Source organism: Centruroides vittatus, unplaced genomic scaffold (assembly GCF_030686945.1).
Source record: "Centruroides vittatus isolate TY-2023 unplaced genomic scaffold, ASM3068694v2 contig_301, whole genome shotgun sequence".
Classification (NCBI taxonomy): Eukaryota; Metazoa; Arthropoda; class Arachnida; order Scorpiones; family Buthidae; genus Centruroides; species Centruroides vittatus.
The window spans coordinates 2,685,391-2,704,033 of record NW_027121927.1 but is presented as its reverse complement, the minus strand read 5'-3'; the positions used below and the strand labels follow the sequence as shown (position 1 = coordinate 2,704,033).

At 36.8% G+C, this 18,643-nt stretch overlaps 1 protein-coding gene and 1 long non-coding RNA gene across 6 annotated transcripts in view; one reads left to right on the top strand and one right to left on the bottom strand.

Annotated features, from left to right (window-relative positions):
- The window catches only part of LOC136972783 (uncharacterized), a 240,388-nt gene that overhangs the window by 133,820 nt on the left and 87,925 nt on the right, over positions 1 to 18,643 (bottom strand). The gene's annotated exons all lie outside the window — the stretch shown is intronic.
- fmt (phosphatase 6 regulatory subunit 1-like protein fmt) overlaps positions 1 to 18,643 on the top strand; it is a 116,996-nt gene that overhangs the window by 41,258 nt on the left and 57,095 nt on the right. For all 5 annotated transcript variants that reach the window (XM_067267394.1, XM_067267393.1, XM_067267396.1 and 2 more), the window contains one exon: positions 4,089 to 4,168. In XM_067267394.1, coding sequence (XP_067123495.1) covers positions 4,089 to 4,168 — 80 coding nt within the window. The remainder of the gene's footprint in view (positions 1 to 4,088; positions 4,169 to 18,643) is intronic.

The window sequence follows — 18,643 nt, the reverse complement described above, 5'->3', positions numbered from 1 at the left end:
GTTACTATTTGTCAAAATTAACATTGCCTGCTTACTCCATTCTTATTGTCACTGAGCCAATACGACGTAGAATATTGTTCTGTACAATTTGATATAACATTTATGCATGTACGTTTATTCGTTGTGAAATTATCGCACATTATATCAAACATTTGTTTAAAATTTGAACTTTATTCTGCTTTCAACTAATATAATGAACTAATATACTTTATTCATTTTATATCAAACAAGATTATTTATTTTCGTAATAAACATATGATTACCAGTAGCAATAGATGTAACATTTTCGGATATTTTAAATTTAAAAAATAATTAAAAATTAAAAATTAAAAAAATATATAAAATATCAGAACTGAAGGTCATAACTTGAATATTTATGATGCATTAACATATTATAGCTGAATAAACTTATTATAGCATTAATGAACTTATTATAGTAATATTATTGCATAGATATGCTAAAAATAAAATAAAAAATAATCAGAAAATGAAAAATTAAGGAAAAACTATCGATAATTAAAAGTTTTTTTAATCGACAGAACACCACCTGGACAAAAATATGTAAAACAGACGATAAACTAGACGATACCATCAAGTGCTGACATCTGTTGTCGATAAATTTTATAAAAATCGATTTTTAACAGGGTAACGATTCATCGTTACCCTGGCCGTTTTGCGAAACAATTAGGGTAACGATAGATCGGTACCCTGGCCGGGAAAGGGTTAAACCAAGGATGCATTTGTGTTTTTTAAATCATGCAGAAATAATTGTTTTTCAGAAGCTGCTCCTTGCCATAATTGTCTTCTAATTCTAAGTAACTGTTAAATACACTGAATTTGATTTAATTACTTTGCTGTATTTTTTGTATTTGATATTCTTTGCCTTTCAAATAACTATGAGTTCAAAAAGGGACAAGTAAAGGAAAATTGCAAGGCATTGTTGCAAATTTTAGAAAAATAGTTTTTATTACTGGTGCTAAATTCAACTAATAACACATACAGTGACATTCCATTAACCAGTATTGTCAGGATCAACATGGTGCTGTGTTATCGAATATGTGCCTTACCACAGTCAAAGTTTATCCAATTTTTTTATCCTTGGACACAATTTTACATATCTTTGTGTATAAATCTGTACAATCTGTTTTTTATGATTGTTTAACATGCCATTTCAATTTTTCCAGGCTATTCCTACCCTTGGTTGGCTTGAAACAAGAATACACTGTTCTTACTTCGTGCTTTGTACACTTTTATTGCTTTTAAATGCAGGTATACTGTAATTGTCAAAGTACTGTATATGAACTGTAATGTACTGTATCTGTTTTTGTGATAATTATGATTCCACGTATGCTAAATATTTCTCCTAATTATTTCAAACTTTCAAAATATGCAGTAATGTCTTTGGGAAAATTTTTTAGGAAAATCATACATGAGCTAACTGGTTTTACCTAGTACAGCATTGTCATCTTGGCATTTCTCATCTCTAAAAGCAGAACCCATTCCCCTTTTCAAGAATTGCATGTTTTGAGTGCTTTTACACAAACCTTAACTCTAGGTTTATTCAGTGCACCAATAACCCTTCTCTAACAAGCTCAACATGCCAGTCTATTAGATTTGTCAGCATACCGGATGCTGGGTTAAAAGAATTTCACTGTAATGGGTTTTTGTAGAAATAATGATGATACAAACTGAGGGATTAAATACTTGGATTCAGGATTTATAAATTATCAGAACAAACCAAGTGGATTTATATTTATGGAACACTAGATAGTGTCTGTCCTTGCGGGCTGATTGTCTCGGCAAAGAGGCCCTTAGACGGGGCGGCATTGAGGTATCATGCTAGCCACTTCTTGTAATAGATGGTGCAGCTGTGTGACATGTCCACAGAAGACTTGGGTTAGTGTGTCGTATTAGAAGAGCAGTCACCATACTGCAATCTATTGAGACTATAAAAGTACTATTAAATTAATTATCTTTAAACACTAAAATTCATATAAAACAGTTAATACTTATTTTAATGAAATATTACAACTTTAGTAATGAATTAGTGTCTTTGGATGATTAAAGAAAAAGATTTACATTTAAACAACACATTAAATGTTTCTACTAATTTAAATCTGTTTATGTTAGGACTTATCACACCAGTGAATATGAACACAAAATTTATTAAATTTATTTTATATTTAAGTTTACAAAACTGTTAAATATAAAAGAGACTTTACAATAATTAAATCTGTGTACAATATACCCAAAATGCATTTTTGACTTTGAAACAGTCCCTCTTCAGTTGGTGTTTCAATAATGATCACAAAATAAAAAATTATTATAAATTATATTAAATAGCCAAAATAACCAATCAAGCTCTTTCAATCTATTCTTTACTGTGATAACCATGATGTGACAAGAGTTTGCCTTGTTCTTTTTAATCTTTCCGATCTCTTAAAATATTTTGATTGAATTCTCTACTTTAAATACTTCAATGGTCTAATTTCAAACTACTGGTTAGATCTCCGCATTCCAACTGTAAGAACCCACAATACATCTTGCTTCTTCATCTCGTATTTTCACCTGTTTCTCTCACAAAGGTTTCTTTTACCATTATAGCATCTCATATATAGCCTATACCTGGAACCATACCTATATCGTGATTTTAATTTTTTAAAAAATAAGTGTAAATCTATTTTGTATTACACATAATGTAACTTTTGTTTTGCTATGTTTTTAATTTTTAGTGTCTTTTATAATTTGTTGTTATTTTATTGGGAATCTTTTATTTCTGTTATCTGGGGGTGGAATACAATCATCTTCTGACATTTCCAATTGTACTAAAATAAATAAAGAAATAAAATAAAGAAACTGATGTTATTTTACAAATGTCATACAATAAATTATATCTTTTGTGTTTTCTATAACTAATCCAGTCATAGGGAGTTCTACACAATTAACTACAATCAGTTACAGACCACTTTAAATATAAAACAATAGAGTAATGGACATAATGCTTACAATTGATGCCTCTGAAGGATTGACTGAAACATTACACCAAATAAAAATATGAATTCTTACAATCAAATCCTGGGGAAATAGCAATCACAGTACAATAATTTACATATTTATACTCCATTTTACATCATCAGTTTTACATCATTAATGATCATTTTTACTAATATAATCATACTAACCTTCATCTGTTTTAAAATCCAAAATGATAATTTGGGTTTAAAATAGATGAAACATCTTTTTCATTGAAAAAATGTTTTTTTTATTTACACAATTTATATACACACACTTCTCACTTTATGAACATTCATTATTAATGAATGTTTGTAATGAACATACATTAATAATGAATGTTTATAACATAGCAAATGCATTTATTAGTTTGGTGTCTTTTGTATGTATCTTCTCTCTCTAAATTTTGTTAGGAAGTTGTGAAGGTGACCTTTTTACCCCTGTAATTGTCGCACCCTCTCTTCTGCTATGTGGGGGTGAGTTGAGTTATGGGAATTCTGTCAAGGGGAAGTATCACTGTTACTCTGGTTGTTACTTTAGTTCAGTTGTAACGTGTGTTGTGTCCTAACGTGCATTCCTTCTTTTAGTTCGCTCTTTCTTTGTCTCACCTCAACACCACCCTTCATTATATCCATATTCTGACAAATTTGGTTCAAAATTAAAAAATATGAACATTGTGTTTTTGAATACATTTTTCTTTTTAAGTGATGAACTTTGCTTTAGGCATTTCTTTTCATATTAATCTGTTAAAGAATTTATTATATATGCATTTTTTAAAGAACTGCAGCGTTTGTTAGTCTGTTAAAACCTGTTTATATATTATATTTGATATATTAGATTATGAATAGCTAGTAATTCCAGTAATTTTCTAGTGATTAGTTCTTACTAAAAATTGACCACTAGAAAATTACTAGAATTACTACTACTAGAAATCTTTTATATGAATTGTAAAGCTTTTAGCATCATTAATATATGAGTATTCTGGATTGTAAATTCTGAAATTTTAATTTGATTTGTTTAAAATACTTCAACATTAATTTCTTATTTTTCATAAACTATATTTAAAACTGTTTCAGAATGTAACCTTGAAAGAATTAATGGATGAAGATGATATTTTACAAGAATGCAAAGCACAAACCAAAAAATTACTGGATTTGTAAGTATATTCAGTATATTAATATTTAAGATGTTTTCATCTTAAGTTTATTCTAAATAAATAAATAACTAGTGAGTGAGTAAATATCTTTTTTGTTTTAAATACAAAATACTTTAGAAAAAAAATGGAGAGAATAAACAGCAGTAATATTTATTCTGAATATTTTAAATGTGTAAATATTTTTGACAGACATGCATACAAAAACAAGATACCAGAGTCAGTCAGTCAGATAGATATAGTATTTTTCCTTGATTTCATATATTTTATGGTTTGTTTTTATTGGTCCAAAATAATTACTTTATAAATTATAAAAAGATTATTTATAAAATTTATAGATATGTTTTAAAGTTGCAATTTATTATGATATGCACAGAATTGATATACATTTTAGAATTATTGGTGATTTATATTCACAATTTAAAGCAAGAATGAAAATTTGCCATAAGTAATCCATTTGGATTATGTGTATAATAAGAGACATTTGTGTATATACTAAGAAATGGTCACAACAATTTAAATAAACTTTGCTGGTAACAAGCATTTAATTTAAGCTTTTTTTATATTTAAAATGCTTACATATGACATGTTGCACAACTTTAAGAAAGCAAAAGAAAGTTTTCATATATACAGAAGGATATGAAAATAGAACTTGCAAGTATTACCATTTCATAGTATGTTTTACTCATCAAACAGGATAAAATTACTTATTTAAAAAGTTGATTTTAAGATAAAAAGATTAAAATTAGCCTGAAAAAGCTTGGCAGTTTTTGGTTGTCAATTTCTTAACTATATTCTCTATTTTTCTGTACAGTCTATTCTATTTAACTTAGTATAAAAGAGTTTTTAGTTTGAAGTACATGGTCAATAGAAAGAAAATCTTTCTTTGTTGTAAGTGAATTTATATGTATATAAAAATAATATCACACAAACTGTTTGACTTCTATAGCTACTCTCAAACTTTTACCAGCATAAACATCATGGTTTAATCTAATATTTTCAGCTGTCTAAGCAGCCACCTTTGGATAGATCATTCATAATATACAGTAATACCTCAATTTTCGTTGACTTCTGTTATCGTCGGTTTCGGTTTTCATCAATTTTTTTCGCGAAAAATTTGTTTTCATTGATTGCCTCTGGTTTTGTTGGCATGCTCAAGTGATCTCACTGCTAATTTTGTGAAAACAAACAGGGACCCATGCGTTTTTCCAGCATAGTGTGGTGTTATTTCTCATTCTGTAAACATTACCCTGCAATGGCCCACCATTGGCCAACAGTTTCAGTCCCTGAACACTGGGCGTTCAGTCGTGGGTTCACGCTTTGCCAGGGTGGGCTGGCCACATGAAGTTTTCCAGGGTTTCTCCATGTCTGTAACGCCTGAATAGGGCCAGTTACCCTTAAATGGATTTCCCAGAAGGCATCATTCCCCTCGATATGACCATCATAAATGCATACAACTACTATTACATGACAATTATGTCACACTACCATGGGGCGTTATAGGCTAGAAGCTCATGTCCAACTAGCTTCTACAAGACAAGACATTACCCCGCACATCTAGCTGAACAATTCCATTGCTTTCATCTTAATGCTAATTATCTTATCTTTTTAATCCTAATGTTTTTATCTTTATGCTAATTGGTGTTTTAAGTTAATTTCTTATTGCTTTTTGTATTTAACGCTATATTAATTCTCTATAAAATCTGTTTTGGTATGTATTTTGGAGTGTCTGGAACAAATTAATTGGATTTACATTGATTCATATGGAAATAATTGCCTCAGTTTCGGATTTTGCTGATTGTTTTCAGACACATTATTGACGAAAACTGAGGTATCACTGTAATAGAATACTTAGATTTGAAATAGAATTGATAAGAGAAATTAGTGAAAAGAACATACGTTGTTTGAATATAATAGATATGAAAGCTCAACAAGATTTGGGAAATTGCACAATACAGTTAAAGATCTCACAAGTAGGAACTTGGGTTTTTCAAACGTGATTCCAGTAATTTTTTTTAACCTGGGAAATTCTTCTCATCCCGGGAAATCCTGCAAATTTCTTAAAAGTTCACTTTTTTGTTATTTTATGTTAACGTTGTGGAAATTTTGCAAATAGAAAGTATAATTAACTCATAAACTGTCAGAATATATTTGTATTTATTAATTTTTGTGCCCAGTAGCTTCAATAATGGCATAACTGTAATGCCAGGTTGTGCAAATTGGGAAATGATATAAATGAGTATGAAGTTTTTCTTCCTAAACCTAATTATTAAAGCCAAATGAATTGCTGAATTATCGGGCTATAAGCTTGATGTTTCTATTAAAGCGGCCGAGGCAGACAAATCAAGAATGCTAAAGGGCAAAAGAAGTACTACAATCTTGAAAACAAACTAGAAATCTTCCAGGCTACAGGTTGAAAAAAACACACAACATCCGTCTTCTCTTAAATGCATTAAAAATGATTCCACTCATATCAATTGAATCGGAAAAGGCATTCTCGGTAGCAGGAGTTTTAATTAGTTAAATAAAAATCAGAGAGTATTGACCATCTTTGCTTTTTAAAATCTTAAAATCAAAATATTATTGTAAATTTTTGTTTTATTTAAATCAAGAAAATTATCTTTTAAGTTCAGTTTTTTAATTTTCAACTCAATTCAAAGCATTTTTATTGTTATTGTTGTGTGTAGTTTCCAGCAAACTTAAATTAATTTTTTTCTATTTGTGAAAATTTCTATGTAAGTCAAAGGTAATTTCTAATATATATCTTACACAGTATTATTAATGATTTTGGAGGTTGCAAACATTAAATTACAGTAGACCCCCTTATAACACGATAGATATGTTCCACATTATATGAATTCAGTGTTGTACGAGTCACTTAAATACATGAGCTAATCACAGCTTCACGTGTGCAGTTTAGGAGCTATGGATGTTTGAAAGGTTTTCCATAAAATTAATCGATTCTAGACTAATTTGACTCAACATTTCCAAATCACGTATAATTTTTTGGGAATAATCTATATAAACTACGCTATAAACAAAAAATCGTAGGATTACTTACCGAGAGGGCACTGTTCGACGCCATTCTTAAGTTTGTTTTCGTCGTGGAGTGGCTCATCGAATGGCAGGCGCATGTTTCCTTATAAGTTATTTTTCTGCGAAAAATTTGCTGAACTTTGGAGACATCATTAATATAAATATAATTTTTTTGGCCGTTAAATAATAAATGGTTTTTAGTAGGTCCAGTGCTCGTTTAAACTCAATGGTTTGTACAATATTCGCTATTGGTCCAGATTCGACCAATCCTGTTTTCAGTTGCCTATATTGTAGGTAACTGTTTCAAAAGATTACTTCTACAACCAAAAAATAGTTTAGTGATATTTAAAAAAAATATGATTATGATAAAATTTTACTAGTGCATTTAGATGCTTTTAATTATTCTTTATTATTTGTTGTTTTCAATCTCTAACAGATCAGTTTTACAAACCAAGCTTCTTAAAATCAATAATCAGAAGAAAAATTTGGATTTGCTGAATAATAATATAATAAAATACCTTACTTTCCTTGTAGCTGTAAAATGATTTTGAAAGTGGAGGGGATAGGCAATATTTTAATTTATTATTCATTAATAAATCTTCCTATTTTCACAAAAGTATAAATTTATTTATCATAATCAAAATAATCATTAGAATAAAAACTGAAAAATGATACAGTAGAGCGTCGATAAGTGGAACCAATTGGGGACTGGGGTCCTTCCAGTTAATGATTTGTTCCAGTTTCCGACTTTGTACGAAAAAATACATTAATTTGTCCGATGTTCAAATTTTTCTCCGTTGCGTATAGCTTCCTGTTGAATTTTTCTCCGTTGCGTGTCGCTTCGTGTTGAATTTTCGTCGATTTTAAGCCTAACGAAAATTTTTATAATAATCATCGAGGCTATCGTATCGTTAAAAATTATTTCTGCATTTTGTACAAACAAAATAAATATATTAAAGAATATAAAAAACATGAAAATTATACTTTAGAAGTAAATTTAGTATCAAAAACATTCGATTCAGCACGACAGTCCGACTGAAAATCGTTCCACTTACCGATGTTCCACTTATCGACGCTCTACTGTATTATTTAAATTACAATTATTTATTAATCATTGATCAGTTTTTACACTTTCATTTGTAGACTTGTCCATTAACACCAGCCCAAACTGAGGGTGTTAAGTTACTTAAGAGAGTTATAAAATAAATATTAAAACAATGGGATCGGTTATTGTATACATTAAAATGATAATTCTAAAAAATTGTAAATTTTAAGAATAAGAGTTAAAATCACTCTTTTTATCTGACTTCGAGAGAGAAAAAAGACTGATTTTTAACTCGTTTATTCTTAAAATTTACAATCATTTAGAATTATCATTTTAACGTACTTAAGAGAGGTTAAAAAGAGTGAAACTATTTTAAGAACTTCTATCAATGTTAATTTTTAGAAGTATTGTAGATTATTTCTTCTCAAATTTTGTAATTTTATCTAATGCATTACTTCAAAATCACAAAATATTTTAGAAATTTAAATATGGCAATCGATATTAAAGTACAAGGTGCAGTGAAAAGTTCTAGGACTGGTGACATGGCACTACAATCAGCCATGTGCTGAACTTGCATGACCTAGGATGCATAATAGTGTTATGTAGCTTTCTACCAAATTTTGTGCCATTAACTTACATAGTTTTTGTTTCTTACCACAGTAGAGCATCGATTAACTGATAAGTCGGTTAATCGACCGCGTTCTAGTCGGCAAATTCAAATGTCTGCTAGTGATGTGGCGCTACAATATTTGGTTATGTCTTGGCTACTTTAATATTATTTTTGTTAAATTTTTGCATGTTTTAGCTGGTAGCACTGGCTCAACCATGAAAGGGAGGCTAGTATTTAAACTAGGCCTAATACACTATACTTTGTGACCTTTCTGATTTGCAATTTTCATTGCTTTGTAAAATGAATTCTTTTAAGGAACAGTGTATGAGAGTGAAATTTTGTTCCAAACTTGGCAAGAGTGCAACAGAAAAAGTGATTCCAGGAGACAAAACACAAATTTATGGCTATAAGTTTGAGACCAAACAATAATTAACTTGGTAGCAAAATTGTGATCTTTCCAGATCAAATGAAACATGCCATGTGAGGTTCAATCAAGAACATGCCCTTTTTTTAAGGAGGAGGGGATTATTCTTCAAGAATTTGTTCCACAAGGTCAAATTATGAATAAAAATTTTTTATATGGATGCTTTGAAGTGCCTTTGTGAAAATGTCAGACAAAAAAAGACCAGATCTTTGGAAAGCACAGAATGGGTTGTTTCATCATGACAATGCCCCCAATTACACAGCTGTCTCTAGTCAACATTTTCTTGTAAAAAATAAAATGCCGTGGTACTCTACTCTCCTCATTTACCAGATTTGGTACTGTGTGACTTTTCTCTATTTTGACAGCTGAAAAAAATGCTGAAAAGATCAAATTTTAGAACATTGTTGGCATTGAAACAGAATCACTGTAAGTGCTTAACAACTTTACAAGAAAAGAGTTCAAGAAATGTTTTGAAAACTGGGAGAAGTGCTGGAATATATGTATGGCTGCAAAAGGAATTTATTTTGAATGTGACAGCTTTCAATAAATTAATATGTACATCAGACATTTTTGTTGGACCAGTCTCTGAACTTTGACTGCACCTCATATAATTTAATATCAATCCATTTGTTGCCTTCTGCAGCACAACTCACACACTTTGTATTCCTATTCTTGTTTGTTGCAATTTATATATACAAGGTAATTCTTTATATAAACAATGATAATTTATATATATATTAATTAAATAACTGTAACTTAAAAATTCAATAAAGAATAGTTGAATAATCATGGAGATGCTATATATAGTAATGTCTTCATGATTTTATATGATTTGATTTTAAGTAAAGTAATATGATCTTACAGTGCAAGATAACAAGTAAATAAATAAATAAATCTTGTTAAATGTGTAAAAATAAAATAAGTGCACCTTTTTTGGTCAATGAACACACACGAGAAGTGCATGCAAAGTTACCTCCAGCAGAAAAAAAATTATAGTGAATTGATCTTGTACATTATTTGTACAAGATTAATTCACTATAACTTAATTAACAAGTTATAGTGAATTGAATTTTTAAAATTTTCTTACAGTATACATCTATTCTCCGTATAACATGGTAGTTAGTTTCTGAAAAAGTGCTGTTCTGTGAACATGGTTAGGCTCCAAAAATTAGCAAAAGTGTACTATTCTTTTTTGTAATTAAGAGATATATGTTTATTAATTATTGATTGCTTTAACAATCAGAATCAAAAGTATTGCACATTAATATTAATTTTTTTATTCACTGATAAACACCATTAAACAAGGACATTTTCTTTTTGGCAAAATATCATTGTCATCTGAGCTTTTCTGTTGACTTTAATTTGAAGTATCTAAACAACAACTTGATTTTTTTTCCCCCCATAAAATGTGACATGTTTGTTTGCTTGCATTTGCTTAACAGATCTTTAAAAATTCAATCTTTTCATGTAGTAACTTTAATCTTTAAAACAAAAACACAGTAACACCTGGTTTATAGGAAAGCTAGGACAAGAAAGAAGAAAAATTGTACAGTCAGTTCTCATTAAAGAAAACCAGGCAAGACAAAAAACAACATTGAAAATTTCAATATTCTAAAATCCATGGCCAAGTATGAGACAATACACAAGCTTACTTGAATTTAAAAAAAATTAAATGGTGGTGTTTAAATTTAAAAATTCTGACATTTAGTAGAGATGGCTCCCCAATTCTTGAACTGTGTACTATGGGAAATTTCTTTAGTTTTTGAACTGTGTTGTAGGACTGCCATATTGTATGAGGTATTCTGTACATATTTACAAATTTACATTACAAATTTTAACTTTTAATTTGCTGACCTAAATAAGGTAGTAAAGAGCTACCTTATTTAAGTCAGCAAATTACACTTGGCATAAATTGGAAAATTATTTTAACCTAGTAATTACACATTTAAGGAAAGCATTGGAGTTATATTGAGTTTCTACATTGCGTGAATTTTTGTGTCCTTCCAGAATTTAACTCCCATATGAATTACAATCATATACAGTCAAACCTGTTTTTATGCGATGGATAGGGACTGCATAAAAAAATCGCACGAAAAAATATTTTTTTAATGCGGTGAATAGGGACCGCATAAAAAAAGTCTCACATAGAAAATAACTCAAAACTGTACGAAATAGAATTTATTGACAACCAATGTCAGCACTTGACTGCATCGTCTCGTCTATAGTCTGTTTTACATATTTTTGTCCAGGTGGTGTTTTGTTGACTTAAAAAATAAATTATTTCATTTTTTGCATATTCATGCAATAATATTACTATAATAAGTTCATTTATGCTATAATAAGTTTATTTAGCTATAATAAGTCAACGTGAGACATAACAAATCGCACGAGACTAGTTACCAACTATACCGCACAAAAAAAATCGCACAAAAAAAGACCGCATAAAAACAGGTTTGACTGTATTAAATTAGCATTTCATTATTATTAAAGTGATGTTTGGTGTAATTTTATATACAGTAAACAAGAATTGCATGGCCCCGACTTATTTTTTTTTCTGTTTTGGTAGGTTTCCATTTTGATTAGGTTTTATTACTTTTTTTTAATCTTCAAACTACACTGGATAAATATCAGTTATGTTCATTTTTGTAGTTTTCATGATGGTCCTATATGTCCCTGGACTTGGACCAGGATGAATTTAAATGAAATCTTTTATTTAAATATAATGTTTATTTTAGAGTATAAAAGAGTACAATTTGACATGTATATTATATTGGCTAAATTACAAATATTTATGGGTATATAGTAAAATCTGTCTATGGCGACCACCCACTCTTCCTTCAAAAAGTGGTCTTTTAGACAGGTGGTCATCCAATACAGGTAGTGCTGTAATACAGTATTTCTGTATGTATTTTGTGCACTTTTTAGCCATTTCTACTAAGCAAAACTCGAGGTGAGCAAAAATAAGGGAATTTTTTTCAGCAATAGAGCTATATTGGTATTGTATTTTATTCTTATTGGATAACTCGATTTACAAGAGTCGTCGTGATTTTATAATATAGATTTAATACCAATATTGTAAAGATTAATTAATACAATACTAGCATTTTCTCGATTATAATGCACACTTTCTTTTTTCCGACTTAATTAATTCAACTTGGTTCTTTCGTTCACTCCTCAGTTACATGTATTACGTTATCGATATGCAAGTGCATCGTATCTCTCCATTACTGGTTTTGGTTTAGGTTAAGTAATGTTCAAAATAACCACTCAGTCGGTTTGACGAAAACACAAATTTTATATTTACAGTAATGTACAAAATAATCCACTTTAGAGTTACAATTAAATATGCACAACACTAATTCCAACAACAACCGACTATTCCCGTACAAATTCGTCGAAAGAACTCCTTACGAACAAACAGACTTGTAATTAACAAAACCTCCGAGTCAGGAACAAGTTCGTACACAAACACGTAACTTCCCACGAGAGAGTTAGTTAGCACCTCGATAACGACGATCTCCCTTGATCCGATCCGATACGATCACACCATCCGATCCGAACTTCCGATACGAGCTCGATCCGAGCTTAAATAGTCGACGGCGTTCGAACCCTGCTCCAATCAAATTTGAATGTTCCCGCAACGGCCGCCAACGGTCACTTCCCGCCGGCCAATCGTCCGATGGTTGACGATTCGAAACTTAACGGTTCTTCCCACGGAAGTTCCTAACGGTCGTTTCCAACGGCCGATCCTAACGACTTTTCCGTTATGACAGTTCGTTATAACAAACAGGTGGGAATCGCGCGTCTTGGCGATTCCATACCTTACACCTCCGCGGCCAAGGATCAAACTGAGCTTAGCCCAAGCCTGTTTGATCCAACAACACTCAGCAATTTTACAAATGTCCGTTCGTGCGGACTGACCCTTACCTCCGGTACAACCGGGCAAACTCGCTATAACCCGCGCACAGAGATGCGTTATCCGACCGGTGTCTGACGGTCTACTTCGTCCTCCGTTTCCAACCGGGATAGAGCGTCTGCATTTCCGTGCAGCTTCCCCTTACGATATTCTATCTGGACGTCATAGCCTTGTAGGGCCAGAGCCCAACGCGTGAGTTTAGCGCTTTGGGGTGTTGATAAGGTTAAGTATTTCAAGGGGTTGTGGTCAGTAACTACTTTGACCGGCCTTCCGTAAACCCAATAATTGAATTTCCTGAGGCCCCAAATAATGGCGTATGCTTCCTTTTCTATGGTGGCCCAGTGGACCTCGGCCCCCTTTAGTTTCCTACTCGCGAACGCGATTGGCTTTTCTTGGCCCTCCGGTGAGATCTGGGCCAAACATACCCCGATGGCTTGGTTTGATGCATCGGTAAATAAAACGAAGGGTTCCCTCGGGTCCGGAGCGAACAATAGCGGGGCTCGTTCCAGCCGGCCCTTGGTTGCTTCGAAGGCTTGCTCGAGCTTCCGATCCCACTCGATTACTCTAGGCGCTCGCCTTGCGAGTAGGCTGGTGAGGGGATTCGTTAGCTCCGCGTAATCGGCAATATAGTCTCTGTAGTATCCGCATATGCCCAGGAAGCTTCTAAGTTGATCCTTGGTCTTAGGTAGCGCCAGCGTGGCTATCGCCTTCACTCTTTCCGGGTCCGGCGCATGCCGCCCCGAGCCCACGACGTGTCCAAGGTATAGTATGTGCGGTTTAGCGAACTGACATTTGTCGACGTTTACCGTTAGCCCGGCCTTCTTTAATGCTCCTAAGACCGCCCGCAGGTGCGACACGTGTTCTCCCCACCCCCGCGAGTAGATCGCGACGTCATCAATGTACGCGACTGCAAAATCCTTGAATGGGGCCAGCACCGTATCCATAAGCCGTTGAAAGGTTGCCGCAGCGTTCCTCAGGCCGAAGGGCATGACCTCCCATTCGTATTGACCGCGGTGAGTGACAAACGCAGTGAGGCGCCTACTCTTCTCTCCTAAAGGCACTTGCCAATAACCCTTGCAAAGATCTAGCGAAGTAATGTATTTGGCCTCGGCCAATTGGTATATTAACTCCGCTGGGGGAACCATCGGGTAACGATCCGGTATCGTGGCAGCATTTAAGTGGCGATAGTCGACGCACAGCCGCATCCCGCCCCCCTTCTTGGCCACGCACACTATGGGATGTGCACATTCTGACACGCTGGGCCGTACTAGCCCTGCTTTTAGCAGTTCGTCTATGGTCTCGTCGACTTTGTTCCGGAGCGCTAATGGGATGCGATATGGCGCGAACCTCTTCGGGACCCATCCCTCCGTGACTGTTATTGTGTGACTCAAGACGTCTGTCCTTCCCGGCTCCTTCCCGAAGACCGACCTATACTCCCTCAGCAGTTCTTGTAGCTCGGCCCGTGCCAGTCCCGGGAGATGCGAGAAAATCTCCTCGTTTTGTCCGTCCCGTCGCCCGCGGTCGTGTGGCTGACGTGTCGGCGGCGTCTCTACTAACTCCCCAAAACTCGCGTCGGAATCGAACACCACTCCGACTGCGCGAACGAGCTTGCGATATTTTCGGAGACGGTCCACGTGAACCCATTTCGTCCTCCCGTCCTCCATTCTAACCCGGTAACTTCCCGCTCTTTCTCGTTTTTCCACCACCGCCGGACCCTCCCACCGGTCATCGGACTTGTTATCCGGGTACACCTTTCTGACAAGTACGGGGTCCCCGATGTCAAACTCTTTGAGGCGTGCCCGTAAATTGTAGTGCGCCACGTATTGCTTTTGTTTCGCCGCCGCGTGCCGGGACGCTATATCGTTAACCGCGTTGATTCGTTCGACTACCGTCTGTAGGTACTCCGCGGCTTTGCCGTTTAAGCTGTCGGGTGGGGTTATCGATCCCGTCCATAGTTTCTTTAAGATGGCCAGCGGACCCACCGGAGCCCTCCCATACAGTAATTCGAAGGGGGACATGCCAGTCGTCTCGTGTGGGACTTCTCTATACGCCCATAGCAGAAAGGGAACGACCTTATCCCACTTTCTCCCGTTCTCTGCTATTGCGTGACTCAACATGTTTTTAAATGTTCGGTTCCACCTTTCTACACTCCCGTTGCTCTGAGGGTGTTCTGGGGTTGAAAATCGGATTCGCACTCCTAACATCCGGGTCATTTCTCGTGTCAGCCCCGCCGTGAAGTTGGTCCCTTGATCGCAACAGATCAACTCAGGAAAACCCGTTCGAGTAAATATTTGTAACAGTGCCGTGCAGGTAGCCGTCGCGGACAGCGATCTTAGACATTCCACCTCGGCCCATCGAGTACATAGATCGATCAAACACAGAGCGTATCGATGGCCGCTAGATGACGGGGGGTCGATCGGTCCGATCATGTCAACGTTCACTACCTGAAACGGGATAGAGGGCCTCGTGAGGGGCGTGATCGGGGTCCTATCGAGGACCCGAACCGGCGCTCTAATTTGGCATCTATGACACGCCTGACAGTATTTCCGAATGTCGGTCGCCATTCCCGGCCAATAGAAAGCCTCGCGAATCCGACCGGCCGTCTTCCGGCTGCCCAAGTGCCCCCCCCACGGAGTTTCGTGCGCTAGGGCTAATACCTCAGCCCTCCGTTCCTGCGGGAGTATTACCTGCTTGATGGGTCTGCCAAACCAATTATCCCGGTGGTACAAGATCCCGTCCTCTACGACTAGCCCGTCCTTCTGGTGTTTAGCAGCCTCCCATAATCGGGAGAGCGACTTGTCTCGGACTTGCGCGTCCCGTAACTCTGTCCCTCTCTCCTGCTCGTCATTACCACGGTCGCCTACCACTCCCGGGCGAGTATCCGGTTCCTCCTCCCGGAGGGTTTCGTTCTTATCTACTCCTATGTTTCTCACATGTTTTTCCTCCTCTCTCTGCGGCCTCCCCTTTCGGTCTACTAGTGTACGGTAGTCCTCCTCTGACAGCAGGGCGTCCGCGGACTGTTGTAGTTCGTCCGTCACGGCACACGTCACCAGTTCTCTCCCCCGTGGTCCCTTGAGGTCTTCCTCCCACAACCCAAGTGGTACTGTAGCTAATACCGCTTCGACCCGGTGACCGAAGGCTCCCACTAACTGTATCTTCCCCTTCGTTTCTATCACCGCTGCCGGTACCCTTGACTCCCTTATGACCGAAATCTCGGTCCCCGTGTCAACAATAGCCGACAGGCAACGTCCGCCACAAGCCAACTTAACTCTGTGTAGCGAACCGCCGACCTCCGGTTGGTCGTATGTTGTCACTCTCGCCACTAACCGATCGTCTGATCGGGGTGTCTCGTTCGTTACCGCGAACCTCGCCCGTTTCGGCTCGCCGGACGTCTTCCGTTTGGGGCAGTCTCTCCTCCAGTGTCCCGTTTTACCGCAAGTGTAACAGCCGGTCCTCGCGGGTTGCTCGGGCGCCCTCCGTGTCACGGGCTTCGATTCCCTTGGCAGTTCCCTCTGCTGTTCCCGCTGTCGTCCCGTTTTCCCGTCTAACGTTAGTTCGCCGCCCGTCGCTTCCGAAAATTTCTCTATGTGTTTCGCTAACTCCGCGGGTTTGTTCCACCCGCTCCCTTCCTGTAGTATGACGTATTTCCTCGCCTCGGGGGGCAATAACGTCTTTAGATGGTCCGCCACGGTCAATTCTACAAGGTCCTCTACCGTCCGCACCTCCCTACTGTCTACGTAGTAACCGTATAAATCCCTCAGGCGCGACGCAAACTGCGGCCACGTTTCTTCTGGGAAGCGCACGGCCCGCCTAAACCCCTTTAAGTATTCCGCGGGGGAGAGCCGCAGCTCCTCAAGGACGAATTCCTTCAGGGCGGGGTAATGTTTAATTTTCTCTGCCGGCAATCTGGCCAGCGACGCCCTACACTTCTCGGACAGTGCGCCCATCACTATCTGCCCCTGTGCTTCTGCCGGAACGTCATAAGTCTCCAAGATTACCTCTACCAAGCGGAACCACGAAGGTACTGCCTCTTCTTCCTCCGGCATCTTCGGTAGAGCCCCCCTTACTCTACGGGCGTAATCGTCAAAACTCGCTTTGCCGAGACCGTCCTCACTATTCCGGGACCCTTGCGCTAACTTCAGCTGTTCCAATTCTATCTCTGCTCTCCTCGTCTCTGACTCGATTTCCCTTCTTCTTGTCTCTTCCGCATCTGCCTTTTCTTTACTCGCCGCCTCGATTTCCGCGATTCTCTCTTTGCTTGCCGCCTCGATTTTCGCGAGCTCGATCCGCAACTTCAGTGCTTCGAGGTCGTCTCCTGACCCGCTTGTCCTACGCGACGTACCCGGCTCGTCGTCCTCCCAATCTTTAGCATCTAGCTGCCGCGATTTCGCGCGTCTAGGCATCTCTGTGTGCTAGCGAGAAACAAAAAAAATTTACCTGGGTCTAATTGCTGGTGATGTTCTGTACGTCCGTCTGCTTCTCTGTCGTAGCTCAGTTCTTCCGATTCTTTGAAGTGTAATCCAGGATAATCCAACGTAATCCAAAGTATCCAAAATATCCTGTCGAGACTGCGCCAGTAATGTTCAAAATAACCACTCAGTCGGTTTGACGAAAACACAAATTTTATATTTACAGTAATGTACAAAATAATCCACTTTAGAGTTACAATTAAATATGCACAACACTAATTCCAACAACAACCGACTATTCCCGTACAAATTCGTCGAAAGAACTCCTTACGAACAAACAGACTTGTAATTAACAAAACCTCCGAGTCAGGAACAAGTTCGTACACAAACACGTAACTTCCCACGAGAGAGTTAGTTAGCACCTCGATAACGACGATCTCCCTTGATCCGATCCGATACGATCACACCATCCGATCCGAACTTCCGATACGAGCTCGATCCGAGCTTAAATAGTCGACGGCGTTCGAACCCTGCTCCAATCAAATTTGAATGTTCCCGCAACGGCCGCCAACGGTCACTTCCCGCCGGCCAATCGTCCGATGGTTGACGATTCGAAACTTAACGGTTCTTCCCACGGAAGTTCCTAACGGTCGTTTCCAACGGCCGATCCTAACGACTTTTCCGTTATGACAGTTCGTTATAACAAACAGGCGGGAATCGCGCGTCTTGGCGATTCCATACCTTACAGGTTAGTTTAATCTTATTTTAACTTTAAAAATACTGTATTTTTTAAAATATTTTTTTAAGTACAATAAGAAAAATTATTAATTAATAATAAAACAATTTTATTATTTTTTCTCATAATATGATTTCATTACATTCCGTGATTTTCAATCACAGAATCAAAAAAGGAAGGTTGCCTGACAGTTAAACTTTGCTGCTAATTGCCATTGTGATAAACCATTTTCACTTTCTCTGATAACTTTAACACGATTTTGTAGTGACAGCATTTTGCATTTCTTTTGTTTTTAAGACAAT